Source organism: Lynx rufus, unplaced genomic scaffold (genome assembly GCF_022079265.1).
Source record: "Lynx rufus isolate CCGP_SWC_20201006 ecotype Redwood Valley unplaced genomic scaffold, mLynRuf1.p SCAF_7, whole genome shotgun sequence".
Lineage (NCBI taxonomy): Eukaryota > Metazoa > Chordata > Mammalia > Carnivora > Felidae > Lynx > Lynx rufus.
In genome coordinates this window covers 53,676,032-53,703,067 of record NW_025814889.1, presented here as the reverse complement: position 1 = coordinate 53,703,067, position 27,036 = coordinate 53,676,032, and the positions used below count along the sequence as shown (strand labels likewise).

The window sequence follows — 27,036 nt, the reverse complement described above, 5'->3', positions numbered from 1 at the left end:
GAAGACCATATGCAAAGTGACATAAGGCCACAAAAGTATGTAAAATACATGATATTGTCAGGACACATATGTCATAATGCTTAGCATTGTATATGTGTAAAATAGGAAACTGTGATTTACTAGAATATATAGTGACATTAATTTTACTGTGTCTCAGTTTCCACAGCTTTAAAATGGGAATAATGCTACCAACCTCCCAGAGTACTGATGAGCATTAAAAATGTATGACATGAAACCACAGAGCTCCTAGAAGAAAGCATAGGTCTTGGTGATTTTTTTATGTGACACCAAAAGTAAAAGCAACAAAGGCAAAACTAAACAAGTAGGACTACATCAAACTAAAAGACTTCTGCACAGCAAGGAAACCGTTAACAAACTGAAAAGGAAACTTACTGAATGAAGAAAAAAATATTTGCAAATACATATCTGATAGGGATTAATATCTAAAATATAGAAAGAACTCATACAACTCAGTAGCAAAAAAAAAAAAAAAGCTTAATAGTCAGAATATCTGAATAGACATTTTTCCCAAGAAGATACACAAACAGCCAACAGGTACAGGAAAAGATGCTCAAGATCATTAACTATCTAGGAAATGCATATCAAAACCACAGTGAGGTATCACCTCATACCTGTTAGAATGAGTATTATCAAAAAGACAAAAAATTGCAAGCATTGGTAAGGATGTTGAGAAAAGGGAACCCTTGGGAACTACTGATGGAAATGTCCATTGGTGCAGCCATGATGGAAAACAGCATGGAAGTTCCTCAAAAATTTAAAAATGGAACTATATATTGCACTTCTAGGTATTTATTTGAAGAAAGCAAAAACAAGAAAAGATATATGCAACCATGTCCAATGCAGCACTACTTATAATAGCCAACTTATGGAAACAACCTAAGTGTTCATCAGTGGATGAATGAGTAAAGAAAATGTGGCATGTATTTATACACACACACGTGCGCGCACACACACGCGCGCACACACACACACACACACACAGAATGTTATTCAACTATAAAAAAGAATGAAATCTTGCTATTTGCCACAACATGGATGCACCTGGAGGGAATTATGGTAAGAGAAATAAGTCTGAGAAAGGCAACTACCATATGATATCACTTATATGTGGAATCAGAAGACAGAGAGAGAGAGAGAAGGAGGGAGGGAGGGAGGGAGAGAAGGAGGAAGGGAGGAAGGGAGGAAGGAAGGGGAAAAGTTCACAGATACAGAGAACAGATAGGTGGTTCTTAGAGGCAGGAAAAGGATGGAGAGTGGGGGGGGGAGGTGCAAAACATTAAAAAAAGGCATTCATAAATGTGAAGTTCTTATAAATTCTTAGCATTTAGCCAGGCTTAGAATAAGCAATACATTAGTTTAATAATAGTTATTATTAGCATCATCATCAACCTCAGCCCGTAAAACATCTCTATGTGGTACTTAAAATTTTTTTACATAAAACCTAATATATTTTATATGACAAAACCTAAACTTTAATTTCTAAAGCTTAAGCACATTATAATTTATTTAAAGCCACACAGTTACTACATGACAAAGCAGGGATATGACTAATTCTAGGCTTTCTGACCATTTTCTAGTGGTCAGTATTCCCTTCAAAATAATGGCAAGCAGAACTGGTCACAAAGCTACAAACCCAGGGGAATTCTGGATATTATGCTGCCAAAACCAAGTCTAATAAGGCAGCAAATAGGAGTCAACTCATTGAACTTGCACCATTCAACACTTAATATTTATTCTTTACTTAAACAGGAATTAGGTAAGTGTCCAAATTCTCTCGTTGTGAAATGATACAATCATTTCAAAAACTAAATTTACACAATTTCCATTTTCTCCCATTAAATTTCATGCCTTTAGTCTCTGCCCACTGTTAAAATCTATGCACACTGTGAAATCTATATCTAATCATCCAATTACCTATGCCTTCCAATTTTTGACAAGTAGACATTTACTAAATATGCTTCCTCTGTTTTTATTCAAGTACTTAATAAAGCAGTAAAGAGAACCTGAGCAAGTGAAGTGTCCTGGCTTTGGAGATTCAGTTATAAATTCTCCTGTGCTCTTCTCTACTTCCCACCCAGACCAAATTTTGGTGGTTTCAGGGAGAGCACCAGATGCCAACTGGAAGATAAAGGTATCAATACAACGAACTTTATCATGCCAGTAAAATTGTAATGGGTCCCACAGTTTAACCACGTTCAGAAAGGGAACTAAAGAGGGAAACCAACTAATGGAGAAAAACTAGCAAAAGGGTAACTATAAATTAGGAGAGGAATGGTTTTATAAGTATCATATTTTTCAAGACTTCTAAGAAACTATGAGGGTTTGTTGTTGTCATGTTTGCTTTCTCAATTACAAAAGGAATGGATTCTTTAAACAAACATTTAAACATAGAAGAATGTAAAATTAGAAAAAAAAGACTCTCTTTTTCTTTTTAACAAACCCCAGCGCTTCTTTAAGAATATACTGGATCCTTCAATTACAGAGAAACCGTTAGATTCATTCAAGAAATTCATCTCTACTGAGAACATTTCTGCCATCTCACTCCCTATATAACCATATAAATCCTACACTACCAATCCCAAATTACATCCTAAACATAGTAACGGTGGCTACCATTTATTGAATGTATAATATTTTCTAGTTTGCAAACATCATTTAACTTAACAAGCTTATAAGGTAAAATTTACTATCTACATTGCACAAATGGATATATTCAGGGTTAGAGGGATTAATCATTTTACCCAAGGCCAGATGGCTAACAAGCGATGGGAGTAAAGATCAGAACCCAAATCTGATAACAAATGTTACTTCTTAATTACTGCACTAGACTTGAATTCCTCCATTCCATCAATAGATCCTGCTACCACTATTTCACATTTACAATAAGAATTCAATTTGTTTATTTCATCCTCTTGTTCATACACAGTGATAATAAAAATAAGTGCACAATACTCTAAAAATCTTTCCCAATCTTAGCACTATTAACCTTTTGTGGCAGATAATTCTTTATTTGGGGGAATGTCCTATGCATTATAGGATGCATTCCTGGCTTCCACCTAGTACAGGCATGTTGCTAGCACCCCTCGGATCCTAACCACTAACGAAATCTTCAGATTTTGCCAAATGTTCCCTAGGGGCAAAATCAGTCCCAGCTAACAATACAATACTCTCAAACTTTGGAAACACAGAATCAGAATGACTAATTCAAGTTCTGATAATTTATATTTCAAAGTCCTATTTTCTTCTGTGAAGACTACAATTATAGAATTTGGCACTTCTAGAAGAAAATGTGGAGTTCTACATAATTACAATGCTTTTCTGATAGCTAATGTGTTCTACAAATATTTAACTAAATTAGATTAAAAAAAACATTTCAGGTACAATTCTTTAGCAGTTGGTGTCATTCCAATGTTAAATAAAGTACACCTTCCTTTATTGCCCAAAGTGCTACAGAGGTTTGTATTTATCCCAACTCCTGAAAAAGTAATTTATACCATCTTTAAGGCAGAAATACCCTTTTAGAACTTCCAGTGCTCAAGCTACTCTCTGCCTCATTTTTTATGATTTCCCTGTAAGTTACAAGCATGAACTCATAAGCTATAGAAAATAAATAATGAAGCATAACTTTATGGGGAAAAATATGAAATCGTCTGTCATCCAAGGTTAGAAAACCAGTAATCAAAAGTAAAATCTAGATGACCTGTAAAAATGGAGGTAAATATTGCCTCTTGCAAGAATATTTCATTCATGTCAAATGAAACTCCTGAAAAGGCCCTTCCTCTAGGCTATATTTATTTAAATACCTCCTTACAGGAACTTTGTACAGGAAAGTAAATGTTCACTTGATCCCTAAATTAGGTTCATGCCCTTCTTGGATTAAATTTATAGAGATGTGATTTGCAAGTTTCTTTTTTTATTTCTCTCACTTCAACATACCTGATGGATGTGACACACACACACACACACACACACACACACACACACACATCAGTAACTATGGTTCACAAAAGCATTGATTCAGGAGGTGGGGAGGTCTCCCTCAACAGAACATATCAGAATCAAAGGCAGGTTAGCGTCTGAAAAGCCTACTATGTGATCATCACCTTTGTAGGAAACAAAGAGGCAATGTTCCTGCCAACTCAAAGATCTCACCTAGGATAAAAAGCTCATTTCACCATTGAAATGAACCATCTTATGTTGATAGTATTTCCAAGGGCACCCATAATTTGGGGCATCAAAGCTCATGACTTCCCTTTCCAGCTACATTTCAGATCTATATGGAGTGCTAATACAAATATTAAAACAATTTTTTTCAAATTTAAGTATTACGTACAAAATCATGGACAAAATGTCACATTTCTGTACTGGTTCTGTACCAATGAGAACTTAAGACATTATTAAACTTGCTACAGATTTCTATTGTGTTAAAGGTCTACTCTGAATGAAGAGAAAGCAGATAAATGGAACTATTTTAAATCCCTAAAACTTGAACAAATTTCACATATATAGTGTTGCTTCCTCTCACTTTTCACTATTCTAAACATACATAAATCACTGGAAGATACTTAACACAGCAGAAACCTTGACTATCTTCCTCTTTTCATGTGAATCAAACAAAAGCAGAAAGTCGAAAGTACCAAACACACAATACAGACAGAGCTTAGTGAAGGTCTTCAAAGTTTTGACTAAAAATTAAATATATATCTATAGATTATTTTGCTAACAAAAAAAAGCAAATGCAGTCTTAGTATATATTAAGGATCTTACTATCTAGATTAGTGGTTTGTAAGCAAGTATATTACAGAATCACACATCCTACCTACCTGTTCACCTGTATTTTAATATAGTTTAGGTCTAGGATTGGTACTTAGGCAAGTATATGTTAAACAAAGGTCTAAATTATTTGGTAAGAAAAAGGAGACAATCACACACTGCTTTGTCCCAATTATACCACATTTAAACTACTGTACCAGGTTCCAGACTTCACAATTTCAAAAGACCATGACTTCCAACAAGAGGTAGAGGGGAAGAGGAAAGGGAGAGTAGAAATACTATGGAAGGGAACTTAGTTCCCATCATGGTAGCAATGAAGCAAAAGCTTATACAGGGCCACTTGTTAGGAATTTTATAAATTTGGCTCTACCTTTAATTTCCCTCCAACTCTAGAATGTAACAGCAGTGATGCTTTCTAGGGAAAGGAACACATACATAAACAAGAAAAAAAAGATCTCCAAAATTCCACAATGATATATAAAAACAAGTTCAGAAGAATACAGAGAGCAATGAAGGGTTTTACCAGGTGGGAAACTTTACAAGTGGGCAAAGAATAGAAGTTGCATTGCACTTAAGGAAACTTGACCTAGAATGCATAGCCTAATATATTTTATACATATGTAATATATGTTTATATAAATAAATAAATGGTTTGTTTTTATAAACACAAATCATGTTAAACATTTAGAATAACCCAAGAAATCTACCAAAGCGGAATTCAACCAGATGATTTTACAAGGTTAACGGCTCTAGACTGCCTAGATTATCTCAACTGACAAAATAATTTGTAACTAGTTCTATGATCCAGCATTCATTTGTTCGACGATGAGAAGCTTGACCATGTACTTCTAAAATGCAGTCTTGGGGGGGCTCAGTCAGTTGAGCATGCAACTCTTGATTTCAGTTCAGGTCATGATCGCATGGTTGGTGCAGCTGGAGCCCCTCAATGAGCTCTGTGCTGACAGTGCAGAGCCTGTTTGGGATTCTCTTTCCCTCTCTCTCTCTCTCTCTGCCCCCCCTCCCCACTCTCTCTTTCTTTCTAATAAGTAAACTTTTTTAAAAACTTAGAATGCAATCTGGGGCTATGACATAAATCACCCAAGAATCTCAGAGGATTACACAGAGACTGCAATGTCTGTTGACTCTAGATGGTCTATTTCAGTGGTAAGATCAACACCAAAAATACTAAGTTGTCCTGTAAGATTTAAGACTAATTTACAATCTAATCTTAAATAGGGTGATCATCTTTGAACTTATTAAAATGGCCAAAGCCTACAACCTTTCCGTCCTTGTGGTTATAGACAGGGCACAAGAGGCTTCTGGTTCTTTTTTAAAAGTTATGTACATACTGAGCAAGGGAACATGGGGAGCAAATGTAACTCTGACACTGAAATATTTTGTGTGAACAAATGAAATTGGACACCTTCAAGCAAACAAGGTCACATGAGGCTGCAAAAGTAACCTTCATGGGATATGTCCAAATCTAACACATACACACATCACCTTCCCTTCCTCACTCTGAACCTAAAAACAAATGCACGCTGATATTCTGATGCTTTCTCTCTCCAAGAAGGGCATTACAATAATTCCAGCTTCCCAGATTCACAAACTAAAGGACTGTCCCGGACACTTTGTTAACACCTTCCACCACTGATCACTGACTAATCTTGCCAATTGCAGCTCTTTGTTTTTTCTTGAATCATCTATGCTTTCCAACCTCAACTCTTCTAATAAATCCCATGGTTTCTAACCAGGACTTTTACAATAGTCCCTTACACATCTCCCAAAAATGTCAGTTTGTCCAGTATTTGATCCACTGCTATCAAAACTATGTTTCATCTGTTGGCATCACTCTCTGGTTAAAAAACTTGTAACTGTCGGGGGCCCCTGGGTGGCTCCGTTGGTTAAGCCTCTGAGGGGTCAGCTCAGGTCATGATCTCATGGGTTCCTGAGTTCCAGCCCCGCGTTGGCCTGTGTGCTGACAGTGCAAAGCCTGAAGCCCACTTAAGGCTCTGTGTCTCCCTCTCTCTCTGCCCCTCCCCTGTTCATGCTGTCTGTCTCTCTCTCTCTCTCAAAAATAAACATTAAAAGAAAATTTAAAAACTTAGTAACTTTCGGCACAGACAAAATAATGTTCATATTCCTCACCCTAATCTTAGAACACTCCATTATTCGTTCCTCTATCCCCACCCTTCTCTATCTTAACTCTTAAAAATTTCCCACCATCCCACCCCTCCCACATCCACAAAGGCTAGCCTCTCCATTCTACATGTCATTTCCAGAATACACCATCGCTCCATACATGGCATCCAGTCCCACAACATGTTTTGTCCTTTCTCTGTCCTTCCCTCTGAACCTCATGCACACAGGGGAAACACAAACATTCCTATAAGGATACATTGAGATTTTTCTTCTTTTTAAGTTTATTTATTTATTTTTGAGAGAGAGAGAGAGTGAAAGAGAATGAGAGAGAGAGAGAATATGACCAGGGGAGGGGCAGAGAGAGGGAGGGAGGGAGGGAGGATCCCAAGCAGGCTCTGTAATGTCAGGGCAGAGCCAGCGGGTGGGGCTTGATCCCACCAACCTTGAGATCAAGACCTGAGCCAAGATGAAGCATCAGACGTTTAACCCTTAACTGACTGAGCCACGCACGCATCCCCTTTTCTTCTTTTTTAGATACATTCTTTATATTGTACCCTATATACACAAGAAAAGGTGGGAAACAAATATAAAAGAGAAGTTAGAAAGGAAGGGGAGACAGAATTTTACCACAAATCCATGCTAAGAAGGTGATAGTATTTGAGGGGCACCTGGGTGTCTCAGTCTGTTAAGAATCAGACTGGGACTCAGGTCAGAATCTCACAGTCCTTGAGTTCAAGCCCTGCATTGGGCTCTCTGTGCTCTCTGCTGTCAGCACAGAACGCACTTTGGATCCCCTGTCCCCCTAACTCTCTGCCCCTCCCCGCTCGTTCTCTCTAAATAAATAAATAAATAAATAAACAAACAAACAAACAAACTTAAAAAAAAAGAAGGTGACAGTATTTAAGCATTGAATTTAGCTCTGATCTTTCAGGAGTGCCAAGTTCTCATAACTTTCCATATTTCAAAGTATTTATCACTTTGCACTGCAATCATTTGTTAATGTTGTATCTTTACTATCTACTCAGGGAGGGGGTGCAACAGAGGTCCACTCTGAACACTTCACCAACAATCCCACCTCTCTGGTATGTTCTGAGAACTCCTCAAAGGTTCTAAAATTTAAAAACATGAACACAGTAAGTTTTCCAAGGAAAATTCCCACAGGCTAGGGATCCCTAGTTTCAATCTAGGAGCTAACCATGCTAAAGGTGACTTTCCCACTAGGAGCGAGAAACTTACTTACTTTACCAGTAAGTACTGGTATTCTGATCTTCCTCACAATTAAATTCCCTCATATAAATTAATAACCTGACATTCTGATTCATGACTTAGAATTTTATTAGTGTACTTTAGCAATGAATAACCTCTGGTTCTATACAAAAGTGCATCTCTGACCTACAAGGCTGAGATCTGGATTCTAGCCAAATGCTAACTTCAGTGCCAAAACCAACACCCCTTTCCCCACCCCTAACACACACACATACACTTGACAGAGAAATGCCTACCAGTCTCTGTCACCTTAACTCAACCATATTAAACATAACCAGCAATCAGCTAAGGCTAATCTACTTATGCTCTTTGGATAGAATAGTAAAAAGATGAAATGCTTGAGTAAAAATTTTTTGTTTTGTTTTATTTAAACACCATCTCTGATTCTATCATATTTATTTCTGCAAAGGTTTTTTTTTAAGTGGGCCCACACCCAGTGTGGAGCCCAATGCCGGGCCCAAACTCAGGACCCTGAGATCAAGACCTGAGCCGAAAACAAGAGTAGGATGTTTAATCATCTGAGCCACCCAAGCGCCCCTGCAAAGATTTTTCTTCAGTAGGTAGACACATTGTCTTTATGTTTTTAGGTAGTTACAGAAATTGTTTTAATATTTTAAAATTTAGTTTTACATAACTTGACAGTTCTTAAAGCATGGTAATAATCCAAGGTGTGGAAATAATTTTTAAAATGTTACACACACACTGCTTTTTCCCCCATTCATCGATTTAAACAAACCATAGCAAATGAAAATATATGAAGTTCCTTAGTCTCATACGGGAAATGCAAAGAATAATCAACAAAATCCTGACAAGTAAAACTGAAATTAATCATTATACACAGTATAACTCAGATGCAGAAAAAGCAAAGCATAAAAATAACATGTTTCTGCATATAAATGATGGATAAAAATTTTTTAAATATTACAAAATAAAAAGGCTTATATTTCTAGACTATGCATAAACTATTAGAAAAATTATATTATGTATTTAATAAATACTTTGGTACTTAAAAGTCCTTCAGGCAAAGATATTTTTTTTAACATCCATTACTTTGAAAATCATTATGAACCTGACTTTTTTTCAACTTTACTGGCCTGAGAATCAGTGAAGTAGGCTCAGTACTCTCTTATGTACATTTTAAAAAGAATTGTCTCTCCTTAGTAGAACATCATTTGTTTTCATATTCATCTCAACATATCACAGGAATGCAGTTACAGTTTTACTACCACCTTTTAACCTAAACAGGTCCAAGAGCCTTTGTAAAAATTGAAATACATTTTCAAATATGTATACATATTTCAGTGCATATGTATATTTCTTTCATGAAACTATATTTCCAGGTCACATCACAAAAATTGTGTATATGTCAATCTAGAGTTTCAGGAACCCACTTCAGAGGGTCACATACCAGTTAAACATTGATCTTCTAAGAAATTTAAGCTTGTCCAGCCATCTGGGTCAAGAGACAGGAATGTAAAATTTTACTTCAAAATTTTATTAATTTTGCCCATAGGTCCAACAACTATAGAGCAGGTGGTCCTAAAAATGCTTTCTGAACATGTCAAGCAGAACAATGTCAAATGACTACATTTCTTTACAATGTTTTAATTGTTTTTCTGATTATAAAATGTGTGTTCAGGTTTAAAAACTTTAAAAGTACCAAAAATAGAAAAGTAAAAATCACCCATGATGCACTCATACAAACATACATTTTGACAACTATCCTCTCTGTTATGCATTTTGTTGTTACAGGTGATAGCTTGCCGTATCCTCGATTCTGTTTCCTAGTTTTCCTCTCTACTCATCAACACATTTTCCCATGTGATTAAACACTCTTCATTTAACACTTTTTAAAATTCCTATCTTGTGTTGCTCTCAAGCAATACATAAAATGTTTCAGAATCAGATACTAACCACAGTGTAGAGTTAGCAAACTCAGAGAAATTGCAGGGCAATCAGGCTATCAGAATTTAAATATTTATATAGCACCTATCATTGAAGTGTTCTGTAGGTTGACAAATGGTCTGAGTTAATATGAAAACAAAATAGAAGTTTTTCCTCTATAGGAAGGTGTGGGATGGACTGGCCGCATGCCTTTAGATAAGATGGGATTTGTCAGACTATTTGAAGACTAATAAGAAGAGAAAGACTTGAATTTTCTTTGAACAGTCTAATGTTTTTGCTGTATTAGAGGCTGAAATGTTAAAGCATCTACAAATACATCTGTTTAAGAGGGAGAGCATGAGGACACTTAAATGTATTAAAAATTTGTTTTAAAATAATAAGACACATATGTAAGAATAAAATTCCAAAACCAACTTTTATCAAATGTTATAATACCCTAACAAACTAATTACATTTGAAGAGTATAAGACACCTGATTAGAATTTGTTTCAATGTGGGCACCTAGGTGGCTCAGTCGGTTGAGTGTCTGACTTCAGCTTAGGTCATGATCTCATGGTTCATGAGTTCAAGTCCCGCACTGGACTCTGTGCTGACAGCTCAGAGCCTGGAGCCTGCTTCGGATTCTGTGTCTCCCTCTCTCTCTGCCCCCTCCCCTGCTCACGCTCTCTCTCTCTCTCCTTCAAAAATAAATAAACATTAAAAAAAATTTTTTAAAGTAATTTGTTTCAATGTAAGGAGATCTGATGGTTTTCCTGAAAGTGGGGTTTACAATTTGTACATCCTCTGAAAAGCAAAGACAAAAGATAAACTTGGAAAGCAATAAAGTCAAACCAATCAGATTTTTTAAAGGAAATGAAGATATAGATATTCCCTTAATATTTGGCCTCTGAATAAAAGAGAAAACTTAAAGAAACTCTTCTCCCTTCAAAGAGAAGTTCAGTCAGTCAATACCAATCTTGGTGGACTGCCTTCAAGATCTATTTCTCACTAACACTACCTCTTGGTCTAATTCCCAATTATCCCAATAGCCTTTTCTCTTCGTCCATCTTAACACTTATTCTCACTCAACACAAAAAGCCTGAGAGATCCTGTTCAACATAGGCCTGATTACATTCTTTCTCTACCAAAAATCCTTCAATGGCTTCCCATTCTGCTTGGAGCAACGGCCTGGCAATGACTCCCATGGCTTACTTACCTACTGCCTTTTCCTGTCACCTGTCTGACATCTCCTTCTACATGACAGAAGCAAAAACCAGAGAACGTTCAATGACCAAGTTGGGGGGAAAGAAGACTACCACAGGAAGAATTTCTAAATTGAAGCCAATGGTGGTATAGTGAAATGATGCAGGACTCTTGCTCCCCTGAGGTCAAACCAAAATAACCACCTCAGACTAGACTGAAAGATCATTCAATAAGTGGGAAAATCTGGAAGAAAAGTGGTCTGAGTACTGAAGTCCTGTGAGAATTAGAAAAAAGAGGGAACATCTAGAGAAATATTTTTATGTGGTGAAATAAACCATTACCCCTTCCACTGAGGGTCATTTCTGAGCCTATGCTGTACTGCTATTTTCCAGAGATTATAAGCAGGAAGTCCCTTGTTTGAGAATAATGGTAAATAATGAAAAAAAAAGGAAGGATAAGACTGGAATTTTACCATGAAAAATGAAATAAAAAATCCTGAGAAAGCTTTCAAAACAAAATATGGGTTATAATGGCAGCTATAGCACAAAACGCGTTTCTGATGGGGTTCTATGACACGATTGCAAAGCTGACTCTCAACAGCATCATCAGCCATTTTTGCAAACATGTTCAAAGACTCCATCAATTTTCCTCAACATCTCCCTTCATCCTTTTTCACTCGCATCATTTTCCTCAGAAGCACCTCTCACCATCTTTGTCAGATTTTTCTCTTTCCACTGTTAATCTGTCTGACTCCCCAGGCTCTTCATTGGTCAGCTTTGATTGTACGTAAGCAACTGTAATCTTATATCATTTTAATTAACTTCCAGAAAACCTAAATCTTTTATAAGACTTACAAGCTTGTTTTTTTTTTTAAATCAAATGTAAATTGATACTTTCTGATATTAAGCCCACAACCTTCAATGACTTGGTCTTAATGGGTAGGAATAGATACTATTCTTACTCAGTTAGAAGTGATGTTTGACAAAAACCTATGCCCATTATTTCCACTAACTTTATCTTCACACCTTAAAAAAACAGACTGTATTATTTCCATGTTATGATATGGATTATTAAAGTTCAGAAAGTTGAAGAAACCTGTACACATTACAAAGTGCATATACTCAACATTTGTACAGCAATTTATTTGTATTTAAGTTTTATAACAGCCATATGAAATAGGTAGAAAAATTGTTATTCCTGTCTTACAGAAGAAGAAATTGATATGCAGAGTGGTAAAATAATTTTTTGGAGATATCCTCAATGGGGAAATCAAAGTGAAAATTTTATGAATGTCATACGTTCATAAACCATAATCTGTACACATGTATAAATAAAGAAGTTTTCCCCACAACACTGAACCAATCATTTTTTAACTATTTATTTGTTTAATCAGATTGCAGAAGTCAGAACTTTCTGTCTAGTTTTAGTAGACAGAAGTTTGTAGTCCCCATGTTTCTCCACTGAGCTACCTACAGTGCACCTTAAATCTTCAGATTTCTGGGGGTACCTGGGTGGCTCTGTCAGTTGAGTGTCCAACTCTTGATTTCAGCTCATGATCCCAGGGTCATGGGATCAAGCCCTGTGTCGGGCTCCACGCTTAGCATGGAGCCTCCTTGAGATTCAGTCTCTCTCTCCCTCCCTCTGCCCCTCTCCCGGTCATGTACTCTTTCTCTAAAATTAAATTTTAAAAATCTCATATTTCTAGACCCCACTCTACACATAACTAAATCAGGATATCTCACCATAGGACCTAGAAATTTTCATTTTAATATGCTTCCCATCTAATTTTTATTCACACTAAAACTTGAGAACTACAGCGTGCAACTGGATTTAGAAAGTACCAGATGATATGTAGTTATAAGTAGGTGAGGTCAGGCCATCTCCTCGCAGATCTGTAAAGCGTCTAAAGGAAGTCTACTAATCTATTAATCAGAAACAGGCAGTATTAGAATTCATAAAACAACAGTCTGATTAACACAGCATTATAATTATATAAGATTAATTAACACCAAGGAAAAAGAAGCTAAGAATCTAGACTTACTGAGATACCCAGAAGGTAACAAATAGTCATTGTGAAACAGTCCTGGATGTTAAATGAGATACATCTACTTGCTGAAATATTTAAGTAATCTCTACACACAACATGGGGTTCGAACTCATGACTCCGAGATCAAGTCACATGCTCTTTTGATTGAGCCAGCCAGGAGCCCCTAGTTGCTGACATTTTTAATCAATCTGGGCCCATAAGAGGTAAAAAAAAAAAAAAAAAAAAAAAAAAAAAGTCACACAAGATTGCCATAAGAGTACATTTATAAGTCAAAGTGGTAAATGCACTAAAGAAGTAAAGACTATGAATCAATGTCTTGGAAAGTAATAATGTCAGGAAAGTTCACAAATAGCATCACGACTTCTGAAAAATAATCTAAGTGCTTTTGGTCTGAAGACAGATCCTGACCCAATACATGGATGGGCTTCCTGCCCAGTGTCCAGGAGTGACTCTCTCAGGTCTTCTCCTCTTTCCAAATCACAAAAAGTTCTAGATTTTAAGTGCACCAATGTTATAACCCCAAAAGACTATACAGTAAATATATGTTTTTAAGCTGAGGAATTATTCCTTTGATTTTGATCTAGCCTTCTTTCTGCACAAGCAAATACCAGCCTTAATTTGTTCCACTCATTTACTGCGGGCAGTTTCCATTTCCCAACGCCACTTTTTTAGATAACTTAATCAGTGTCCATTTCTATCTGTAGCCAACATTCCTAACCAAATTCTCACACTTTTCATTTAGGACTACTTATTTCCTTACAGAAGCTCCACTGGACACTTAAAAGTTCCAGTGTCATTCTTTAAAGGGGTTAAGAAAAGCCGATTCAATTATTATTCAAGCAAAAAGAAATAAAAAGAAGCCGACAATATGAGGCCACTGCCTTTAAAACTGGGCTATAATTTAGGTGCTGCTTATCTAGCAAAAACAATTCCAATCAGAGCAAAAACAAATCATTAAGAGTAAAAACAGACACTATTCAAGATGGTACAGACACATAGCTAGCTTCCTGTCCCAAAATGTAGTTAAAAGATTTTGCTTCTAAATTTTGTATTAAAATGTCAAATTGGAAATGGCTTATTTTCAAAAATATATTTTGCTCATTTCAAAATACGAATTTAGGACTAAATTCTTAGTTTGTAATTTATTTTTTTCAAATAGAAACATTCAGGTTTTTAAAAAATAATATATTTAAAGAAATCTCAAACTCTTGATAGTTTTCAGTAACGGCAACCTTTCAAAAAAAAAAAAATCTACCTATGAGACCATTTGACATCCACAAAGTAAAAGAAACTTGTCACTATATAATATAGTTGAACGTAACCTTTTTTCCACTACACTTGTACTCCCAGTTTATCTAAGGGCATGATAATCTGACTACCATGCTGAAAAGAGATATTTCTGATTTCAGTGAAAGGCTATGACAATATCTCTATTAAGTATTAAAACTTCAGCAACAAAATATTGTTGGTCTTAAAGCTTTCTATCTTAACAAGTTCTATTAAAAACTAGATATACCAAAATAATTGGATAAACTAAAACTTGCCATCTCAAGAAAATGGTGTCCATTTCTGGTTTTTCAGCTCATCTGGACTCTACAATTATGCCACCAAGTTTCTAGATTATTTAGCACAATTGACAAGTCATCTCTGGAAACAACGGACTCAAATCAGGTTTCATAATTGAGCACAATTAAAGGAAAAAAAGAGAGATTTACTTTACATTAGACGTTTCCAGATATACAGCTATTCAGTAAGAACCTCTAACAAAAATAGAGACCAACACAGTATACAAGGGCGGCAGTTCAGATCACCTGCCAACTCTTTGCAGAAAGTGATGGGAACAAATAAAGTCAATGCTTATTCTTTGTCAATTAATTTATCAGTTGAACATGGAGAAGGCTTAGAAGACTTCAATTTTTATTTTTCTAAAAAAAAACGTACCTAATTTCAAAGCTTGTTTTAACATTTACACTGTGACGATCTTGGTGGTAGCTTTGGTTATTTTCAGTTCGGAATGAGCTAAAAATAAATATCTAGGACTCATGCTGAAAGTGGGATTTCCTCCCAGTAAGAGCACAGCAAATTCAGCCCCTTATCTGACACATGCAAGACAATAGTTTTTTAAGTAATAAAAATACAAATACATTAAAAATCTAAGTTTGTGGACTAGCTGATAGGCTATTTCTTTTCTACTTTCCATAGAAATTCACTTAAATCCGTTTAATCACTAGCTCAATCAGTAGATTAGGGAGATAAATATTTCAGATTAAAAGTCATTTATTTCTTTTCCATCCATTACACCTGCCAGCCGGCACCCACAATGAGCAAGGCGCTGGGCTGGAGCAGGCTATGAAGTCTGATTCTTTTATAATGAACACAGTTATGATCAGAGTCTGACGTTAGTTCGTTAGCCCAGAAAGCAAAGTTTGAAGGTAGCCTAGGCAACTCAACAGGTCCTCTGCTTTTCAAACTTTGAGAGGCTGTTGAGGGGTCAGGACCCCAAAATACAAACTACCAAACAAGGGGATGCTTTGTATCACCATGCCTCATGAGGAGCATTGCCTAAGTGGACCTGTGAATTGAATCATATGCAACGCTTAGTTTAAAAGTAAGAACTATTTCCTTCATTTTTAAACTAGCGTTTAGGTAAGAGTGCCGACTCCACGTGGGTTGCCACAAAATAAAGCATTCCCAAAAGAACATTTTTAATGACTTCAAACTTTATTTAAGTGAATTATACCTGGACAGAGGCAAACACTTGCCATAGACATAGCATAAATATTCAGTTGTTTAAACTTCCTTCAGAAGATGGAGTATTTTTATTAAAATCCTATTAAATCAAAACCACAAGCTTCTTGCATAAAATTATTTCCATAATCTGACAGGGTACTGTGGGGTGTGGGGGATAGAAAGGTATTCCTCAAATTTTAAATATACTCTGAGGGAGAAGAATCTCCTAGGTTAAAAACACATGAATTAAAAGCATTTCTTTGAAATACACACACACACACACACACACACACACACACACACACTTTATCAGAAAAGATGACTGGCAAAAAAAGTTTTACACGACCAACTTCTGCATTTTTTAAAGCAATTTCAAAAATTAGCCAGGGTGAATGACTAGTTACATTCAAATACAAACTCTTTCAAGTAACAGTTATGATTATTATGACACTTTATTCTCCAGCTAGCTACTTCAAGAAGTCTAAATTTAGCCAACTTCACCAGGAGTGAGCCTGAGTTCACATTATTTCATTTTAGCTAAATGTGCTTCTTTGCATATGATTCTACTGCCTTTTGTTCATTTTAGATTTCCCAAGTGATACGTGAAAAATCTATGTATCTCACTATTTTTATTCTGGAATGCAAAGATAAATAATGGGCCTGGCTCAAAGAAAAGGAATTTATAAATCAAAGGTCACCACAAGCATCACACACAGATATAAACCATTATACACAAAATAAACACATACTTAAAAAAAATCATTGTATGTATCTGTGTATATAAAGCAACATGCCTTATACAAAAAGTAATTTTCCCTGCATTCTCAATGTAATATTGGAACACTGCCTAGAGTTAACGACTTTGTGGAGTTTGGGGAGAGGAGATGGAAGGGGACATTCAAAAATCACTACCTTTTTCAAAACCTGTACATTTTTCTGAGTTCACCCTGCAATTTGAAATCACACAGAGCTCCAAAGCCACCTCATCTCAATCCCTAGTCTTGAAATTCCATACTACCTGAATCTCTAATCCTTTCTATATACAAAATAGAACTATTTCCATTTCGTTTTGTATAGTGTTTGCATAAACAATGGTGAGAAGTCATCAGCCCTTTACAGACACTGTTATACTTTTCGTCCATTAAAATTACCAGCAGGTTTGTCACTTTAGTTTCCTAAGTTACCAAGATAACGACCTGCACTATAAACATAAACACTTTCATTTCTAAAGAGACATTAGATAACCCAATTATACACTAATCACCATGAACGTGACTAATCACATGGTCACACTGTCCACACAAGCAATCCCTGTTAAAAATCAAACTCTGAAAGGCAGAATCATAAATAACTGGCAATTTTAATACTGTGTTACGAATCATGTAAACATAAAGTCTCCTTATTCAAGAAGTCTGTGAAACTCCCCTCCAATTAAAATAATATTTTTAAATATGTGCAATAATGTGAAATGAAGAAAAGACGAAAAACAGACTTTCCACCTATTAGTGTAGCAGTTAGTGGTACAAGAAAGAGTTACTAAAGTCACTTATAAATTTGAATGATTGTATATCAAGTGCCATTATTAAATCTACATAGACTTGCTATTCATTATAACTGAACAGGTCACATGCATATTCAAATATATCATTTGTTTAAAAGGTAGGGGCACCTGGATGGCTCAGTCAGTTAGGCATCTGACTCAGTTTGGGCTCAGGTCATGATCTCACTGTTTTGTGAATTTAAGCCCTGTGTCAGGCTCTGCACTAACAGTGTAGAGCCTAGTGCAGAGCCTGCTTGAGATTCTCTCTGTCCGTGTCTCTCTCTCTCTACTCCCCTCCTGCTCACATGCTCTCAAAATAAATAAATAAACATTTTAAAAAATTGTTTTAAGTACAGCTGCACTGTCCAAAAAGGTAGCCATTAGTCACATATGTCATTTGAGTACTTGAAATGTGGCCACACCAAACTGAGATATGCTGTAAGTGTAAAACATACACCAGGTATTTAAATTTACAACAACAAAAAAAATGCAAAATATCCTGATATTTTTATATTGATTTTATGTTGATATGACATAATGGATTACTTTAAATATGACTATCGTGGATTTCACCTGTTTCTTTTTACTTTTCTATGTGGCTACTCGAAAATATAAAATTAAATACGTGGCTCATGTTAGATTTCTATTGGACAGTGCTTATCTATAATGTTTACAAGACTGTTTTCATCAAAGCCACTGGGTGACACTGTTTCTCCACTAAATTGGTACAACCAAAGCAATTTCCTGGCAGAGGAAAAAAAAATCACACACACAGGCATGCACACATGTACCCATGTGGACATATACACCAAGAGACATAATATGCTCTTTATATCTATATTCATAGGATGAAACTTTCTTAGGATGAAAGAAAAAAGTACACTATAGTAATTTTATTACTATCTCAGGATGACAACATGAACACATTTAAGTAATTTTATTACCATTTTAGCAGGACTAGCTATATTTAAAAGTCTTTAATGATCATTCAGATTCCTCGATAACAAATGACAGATCTAATCAAATCAAACAGGCTGAACTTGTTTAGTTGCTGATTTTTCCCAACTAGCTTTCCACCTTATAAATGGCAATGTTCTTCACAACCTCCTCTAATATTACATCCTATTTACTTACATTTTAATGGATTCCTGAGGAAACCATGCAAAATAACTTAGGTGAACAAAAACCACCAGCTGTTTTTGCTAACAAAGAAATGCTTTACTGATGTGCAGATTACTTTTTGCCTTGGATTTTGAAATCCTGAACATTTTTAAATAGATATAAAAAACTAAAATAAAAACAAAAATCAATAGTCAAGCCACCAGAGCATGCTCTTCTTTGATGAGATAAAGACTCCACAAAGTTAGACTTTGCAATGCAATTGATATTCAATCATGGGACAAAGTCCTGAATGATACATTACGGAGGCTACCTGGTACTTTGATAACCAGAAAATTCATTGTAAGGGCTCAAGTTTTCTGTTGTTATTTGTCCATTCAATGGGTTTTATTCAAATTCTGAATGAGAATTTAGAATTCTTTCCATGTGCAACTCACAAATGATACTTAAATTTACCAGCCTGACTCCTTTCCTAGTCTTCCCCAAGCAGCATATTCAGGCCCAAGAGAAAAATGGATAAAAACCAACATTTTGCCTCAGTCTGACTACATACATTTAGCTGACTTTCCCTCAGTTTCTTCTAAAATCAGACTAATTTTAGTCTCTTAACTACAAACTGTACAGAATTGAGCATTTTGAGATCTCCTTGCTACAAATTACTTAAGGCCATAAACTACCTCAGGATATGAAAACAATCATTGTACTATATTGAAGTGTAACTTCCTAAATCCTGTAATAACTTTATTTCAGAAGTACTATAAAGGTATACTAATGTAACTTCCATTTCAAATAAAAAATTCTGTCTTCAAAATGCAAAGTTGCTGAAATTCTAAAAACATTTATGTTTAACCAGTAATGAGGAAGTTATGAAAATCTATGAAACTATAGACTTTTATCCCAGAAAAATGAACAGATGAAGTTTTGCATAAAATTTCAGAGAAGAGATGAATGGTTCTGGATCTAGATGTAAAACCTATGCTCAACCTATATGCATTCTTTCAACTATTATCTAAGAGGTCATTTAGCTATTTTACTGATTTCCCCTTTTCTTATGTTGATCTCTCATTACCCTAACTGGCTTTAAGCTCTGGAGAGACAAGTACTATATTATATCTGTGTATAATTTGTATGGCTTTTTGCACAAGGCCTAATATATAAAATGTGCTGATATGACATTCGAGAGGTTCACTGACCAAAGACCTTTACGGATAACATTCGCTAAATGTAGCATCTTCTTTTAAAACCGTAGTATACATTTATGGTGAACACATATAGCCGACTAATATTTTTGAAAATTTTTATCCAACAGATCTTTCTCTGAACTACAACTTATTCAACATCTTCAAGATATTTTTCTTCCAGACAGTAAGCTGTGTATTTTATGTTGACAATAGCATTATATTCTTAGATCCAAGTTAAGACAATTCCCTAAAATCCTTATTGGGGAGGTAGGAGATCCTTCTAAAAAATACTACCAACAGTAAAAGTATATATAAGTAGTTACTAAGAGGATTTAAATTCCCATACAAAAAAATAATATTCATTTGAATATTAACTGAGCAAATTTAAATATAAGAATATGAAGATACCTGAACCTTCTGAGGTTCATTATGAATTATTTAATAGAGCTTCATTAAAAACATGAATGTAGAAAGCAAACATAAATTAGGTTTTCAATCTCATATCTTGAGGGTTTTTTCAAAGATACAATTATAAATATCACAAGAGAAGAGGAGGAGGAGGAAGACTTGATGGGATAGGAGACAGAAGACCAACTAAATAAACAATTCACCACAAACATGTAGGGTCACACATAATTTCACAAAGCCAAAGAAACTTGCCTTATGCAAAGGCACTGTGTCTGCATGTCAAAACCTCTTTAGGATACCACATGCTACAACAGTTGCATTGATTGCCTTCCTACATCCATGAGATTACATCTCACAACAATAATGTTTCCTGAAAAATACAACTCCTATCCTAAATCCAAAATAAACTCATTCATTCAATAGACATCATTGAAAACTTGTGTTAATCTACATAGACTCTATTGGGATGTTACTGGCACCAACCATATTAACTGAAATCTTAAAACATATAGAAATCTAATTTTGAGGTTCATAAACATTCCATTTCAATTCTATTTAAAGGAGAAGTGAAATTAAATTTAGTAAAGCCTTTATTCAACTAGAGTCGTGCAAAGATTAGTCTCAGAATTTTATTTCCTAATAGAATACAACAAATTCACACAAATGTCACTACAAATACAATGAATGCTTTTTCATGCCAGTGTCACTCACCCCTGCCTGCCTGCACCCCCTGCCCAGGCTTTTCAAAATGTATTTCATACACAGAGTCACTGTTCTGGTTGTTTATTTAATTAACATGACAGCCCAGCATACACAGCATTTCTTTCAGTTCTACAGTTTTAACTTTTTACACTTTAGACTCAATACAGAAAGAGTAAAATTACTGTTTGACTCCTTCCAACCTCTGTAAATTTATATAGATTCACTGACTATTTCTGTCAGTTAAAACCGTTTTTTCAGTATGCTTTAAATTTATCTGTATATACAAAGTAAAAATCACAATTTTGTCCCCACAAACACACAAAATTATTTCCCTTTACCTTTCCCAAGGGATAAGAAAGTCTTGTGTTTTTCTTTTTTAATGTTTTCAGAAGTTGAGATTAATTAATTTTAATTCTGTCAGCAGGTCATAAATAATCAGTATTGTTCTTTGTATCACCATAAGCTGAGTTATCCTACTGAAATGTTATAAAATTAAAAACCTATGATTGTTTCTGAAATTTATTCAGTTTGAGGAATATAGTGTATTATACTTAAATGTATTAGGAACTCAAAGGACAATATAGTCTTTATTTTCAAAAGAAATAATTCTGTATTTTTATAGCCACACTATAAACAGAAGTCATACTTTTCCATATAAAAGATGTATCAAGGCCTATCTGTGTCCACCAGCAAAAAGCATACCTATTTCTCATATTTTTGTTTTATTGTTGCTACTTGCTTTTTCATTTCAAAATGTCTTTCTTACGTCAATGATGAAAAACTTGATTCTACTTTTGACAACCAACCACCAGGCTCCACTACATTCCTACAAAAATCTGTTGTTGCTAAAGATGTTTAAGAGTTTTTAGGGAAATGAACATTTTGAATTTTAATTCTACAATATAAAGTATATAGCCGTACATTTCTGATGGATACGGTATCCATCCTAAAGAATTTTGTCAATGAGTGGTCCAAATAACACGAACAGAGAGAGACACATACCTGGGGTGTGCTTTGTGTGAAGCCATAGGCAAAAATACTAAATTCTTGACATGTAACCAAAATAAAATAGCACTGGTTAGGAATCTTTCAAAATTGAAAGTGCAAGGTGGTCACAGTAATTAGAGAGTAATGACCAGCCAATGGTGTTCTTTGACTTATAAAGAGAATAGAGACACCACTTCAAACACAATTTCCAAATGGTAAAAATTTCATAATTAAAATTTTATATTGAAAAATAGCATTAACCATACAAAATATCTAGTAATTCAAGAAATTCTAAGTATCTCTGTATAGTCCAGTGTTTAGACAGTGCAGTGATAACTTGAGAGAGACATATCTGCTCTAGAACGTGAACGAACACCCACTTAGAAAAGATACATATACCATAATGGACACACATCTGCCAACCAAAAAAGTGCAGTTTGACACACTGATCTACAAAATCAGCCTGAATCTTGAGGATACTGGACTAGTATACTACTAAACTAAAAGCCACACAAATATTACAAACTTTTCTTTACGAAGAGTCAAGATACCTCCACTTGCATTCACAGACAGACCCAGTATCAGATTAATTCTGTGACTGAGGACTAGCCCTATTTCTCCTTCCTTCGCCATTAAAGCCATCTTCATCATCCACACTGCAAAACTAATCCCATGTGCAATATCCAATCTGTAGACTTAGCTATGGTTCAGGAAGGAAGGGGGAAAAGAGAGGAAAATATCTCTGTCAGTTAGTTTGTCTTACGAGAATTTTTATCATCCATTCTCCTTGACCTTTTAGAATCGAGTCATTGAAAAGAGGTAGTTCGCAAGCAAGCGGCCACTACCATTCATACAGAGAAGAAAAGGCTGAAATTCTCTCACCTTTAAACCTCGCAATGAGCAAGGTCCAAGTAAATTCTCAAGAGGCCTCTGCCAGCCTTTCTGGGCTTTATGTCCTTACGCCTCCATTTAAAATTCACTTGTTGCCTATCATCTTGAGTTGAGAACAGACATTCTTTCATAAAGGTAGCATTCAGGGCAGGGTCATATATGTGCTTTACAAGTATTTTGATTCTTGACTTCATAAAGTATGCAGATGACAGTGTACACTTTGCACTCTTAACCAGAAGTTTGTTTCCTTATGATAAAACAGATAAGCCTTTTATTATATAGCTCCTGAACTTTTCACACAGTTAGGCTAACGTATGAGATACTGCCCTATCTTGTAAGAGACTATTCCATGTTAGGTCCCACCCACCCACCCCCAATTCTACTCAGCAACAACTTTAATGAGCCATATATGAAAACTAGTCTTAAGTAATACACACACACTAACCAGTACCCTCATTAAAACTTCAAGGATCTAAATTTCTACTAAATGTAACCTTGTTTTTTCCATCAACCATAAGAGATCTAGTCTCTCTCACTTGAGAACATTCTTCATAAACAGTCTTAAAAAAAAATAGGAAACCAGAGAAAATGGCCAAAGTAGATTATAAATGTGCATTTTCAACAGCATTAATCAGCAAAACATTTAAAAATGCAATGCTAAGTTGTTTTCTTGTAAGTCTGCACATTATTTGAATTTTCCATTTATCAATTCAAATCAGAGAAAACCAAGAAAAATCCGTAGATAATTAACTCACCTAAACACCTTTACATTAAATCCACTTGGAGCTCCTTAACTTCTAAATGTTGTACGGAATTTCAGAAATGTAAGAGGTTAAGTGATATTAATTTGTGGTCAAGCTATTTATGATTAAATCACAGATTTGCCTTACAAAGTATGGTTCAATTTTGCAATGATCATATCACATTTCCCTTCAAGTCAAAGAAAAGTGTTCAAACTGTAATTAAACTAGCGGTGTTTTCATTTAAAAAACATTCTCTCCTGACACTTTGAAAAGAAACTGAACTGTGTTTTCCCCCTAATTGGTTTACCTTTAAATAGATGGCTTACTTTAATCTGGTGATTTCCAAATTTCTACCAAAACTAAGTATCAGTCAGTGGCCTGTTTTTAACTTCACTCTTAGAGTAAGCTTATACCCAAGAAATATTTGCTTTATCTAAACAAAAAGCTAAATAAGTACATTTGTTTTAAAATAAACACAGAGACTATGATGTTGTCATCCATTCTGCCAAATACTGTCAAACAACTGCATTCTGTGTAATCAACTCCATTCCAAAAACAAACTAGCCACCACACCATATGGTGACTGCTAGGTCTTAGAATCTACATGATTCTACACAGAATAACCTAAAAAGAAAAGCTTACTATATATTAGGACATTCTCCCACTCACTAAAGTTGTCCTAAAAAGACCATAGGTAGGCATAAATTTAAATGGGAAAAGTGTAAATTTCCACTTGCTGTGTACATAATAAGCTCTCTACAACCCCCACCCCCTTAAGTGTCATTATCTGTTTGGAATAGAGAAGCAAACACTTACGTATACCTTTTCAGAAACAATTTGTATTTAAAATTGGGATTTGTTCTTTTATGCCCTTTATAGCAACTATATTCCATGGTCTCAAATCCCTTAATGATAAGAAGATTCATCTCCAAAATTCACTAACCTTTTTTTTCCCCCCTCTAGGACAACTTCATTCATAATTCTCTTCTTTCTTTTTGAGAGATTTATACCATCAGCAATCTTAGAATTATTCTCCTGAATTAATATTTCCTGTATAATCTGAATAAATTCATTTGAATTTCTAAACATCCACTTAAGCGCGCACTCAAGAGAAATGTTTTCTTTTAGTTGACACTAAGAGCTCAGTTCAAGACTTTGACAAATTCCGCAGTTCAGACATATTGTTCCCCAAATAGAAGTTTATCATTAGGATACAAAACACATTAGCACATAAATAACTATGTCCCCAAGTTACATTTAAAAACAAACTGGGCACCACCAGATGCAGCCTCTTCAAGGAAAACTTACCGCAAAGCCAGAAAGCGTGTATCAACACCTCACCTTCAAGCATTCTTTGCTTTTACTGACTTCCATAAACATTTGTCACTTTGGATGAAACTTTATCAAAAGTATTTTAAAAATCTAGTAAGATCCACGTGTTGAAAAATCACCCAGTGCTAAAAAGCTGCATTGGAAGATTTCTGCTACATTAGTAAAGCTACGAGAGTACTTAAGTGGAGGGAAGTCAAACGCCAGGTGTAGCACATCTAAAAAGTTGACCCAGCTGTGGAAGACCCTGCAAACGCCACCTAGTTTTGTTACTTATTATTGTTTCTGTTGTTCAGGTTGTAAAATACTGTGGGAGACGAGGAGAATACGTGTCTACTTTCCTACTAGGTCTGAAGTTAGAGCACTTTTCTAGGCTATCTTTGCTTTAGTACCCAATTCTGGGATTCCCTCCACTTTGGGGCGAATCCCAAGCGTTTCGAGTCTTCCCGAGAGGCGAGAGGCGAGCGAGAAGAGCTTGCCAGCGCTTACCTGTTCCCTCGGTATGCAGGGTAGGGAGGTCCTCCGATGAGACTTGCTGCTGCAGCCGGACATCTCGGCGGACACCACGGAACTGGACCGCCTCCTCCTCTTAAATACTGGGATATCTTCCCTGGTCCCAGCAATCAGCTGGGACCCGAAATGCTCCCTCGGAGCCGCCCCCGCGGGCTGCGGCAAGATTTGCTCCACGTACCTGGCCAGGAGGAGCCCCAGCACGCCGGCCAAGTACGCCAGGTAAGGTCTCCAGGCGACCTTGAACCTCTCTAAGGAAATGAGGGACACGGTCCTGACCGCGCTAGTCAAGGCGATCATGAGGACGCCCAGCCTCAGCCTCAGCACCAGCCATGTCGCGGCGGCCAAGCAGCTGAGCACCACCCCCGCGGCCGGGAGCGAGAGTAAGTGATCCTCCCCGACGCCCAGCCCAATCTGGACGAGCGCTTCCCCCCCGCAGCAGGCTGCCAGCAGTGAGACGGCCAGAGGCAGGCGCACCCCGGCGCGCAGGAGGTACAAGCCCATCCAGAAGAAGGCACACAGGAGACTGAAGAGCAGCGCCGAGGGCTGCAGCCAGGGGCTGAGCGGCGCGCCGCCCCCGGGAGCACCTCCCCGAAGCCCGGGGAAGACGCCCCCTTCTGCTCCCAGGGCCGCTTCCTCCGCCGCCGCAGCCGCCACCTCCTTACTCTGCTCCGGGTCCCTGCCGATCTCCCCGCGCACCAGCCTCACCAGCAGGGCCAGCAGAAAGGACAGGGAGCCGGCGCACAGCGCTGAGGAAAGTTTCCGGGAGCGCCGGAGCGGCTGCAGCACCAGGTCTCTCCAGCGGCCGCGGCTGCCGGAGTCCCGCGGCGGTGCGGCGCCGGGGCGAGCGGGGTAGTCCCGGCCCGCGGCGGGGGCTGGATGCACCCCACCGTGGCCTGGCTTGTCTCGGACCCGGGCGGCTTCGCGGGGTACTGCCATTGTGTGCCCTCCTCACGGAATCCCCAAGGTCCCCCCGACGCCCCCACCCCGACACACACACATGCACGCACGCACCCTCTCCCTAATCCCACCCTCGGAATCCTTCCTTCTCCCCGGGCCCCCGAGCCCCACTACAAGTTTCAGCTTCCCAGTAAACTCCTGGGGAATCCTGGATGCTCCAAAGAGACGCCTTCAAGTTAAAAGCTAGCACAGACACAAACGATCAGACTTCCTCCTTTTCTCTCTTTGGAAAACTCTTAAAAATTGTGCTCCACCCCCACCCCCGATTTCTATCCTCCGGGGTCTCTTCCTACTTCAGGATTTTAAAAATTGCCCCACGCGCCCCGCGCACGGGGGCTGCAGCTGCTGGAGGAGCCGGAGGCGCGGGGCGAGCTCGGGGCCATCTCGTGAGGCGCTCGGCGTTGCGCTGCAGCGCGCCGGGCCCGCGGTGTCTGGAGGTGCCCCTTTTCTTCCTTCCTGCAGCTCTTTCTCTATCACTCTTTCTTTCTCCTCGGCCGATCCTCCCCGGCACGGCCCCAGGAAGCGAACCGCCATTCCCCGGGGCAGAAAGCAAAGCCTCCCCTGCGTCTGTCGGTCCAGTCCATGGCAAAGGGTGGCAAA

The 27,036-nt window shown here is 37.1% G+C and overlaps 1 protein-coding gene across 1 annotated transcript in view; it reads right to left on the bottom strand.

Moving 5' to 3' along the window:
* The window catches only part of PDE3A (phosphodiesterase 3A), a 310,780-nt gene extending 284,365 nt beyond the window's left edge, over window positions 1-26,415 (bottom strand). The window contains exon 1 of the mRNA XM_047066513.1: window positions 25,456-26,415. Within this exon, the coding sequence (XP_046922469.1) occupies window positions 25,456-26,415 (960 nt within the window). The remainder of the gene's footprint in view (window positions 1-25,455) is intronic.
* Between the last annotated feature and the right edge of the window lie 621 nt (window positions 26,416-27,036).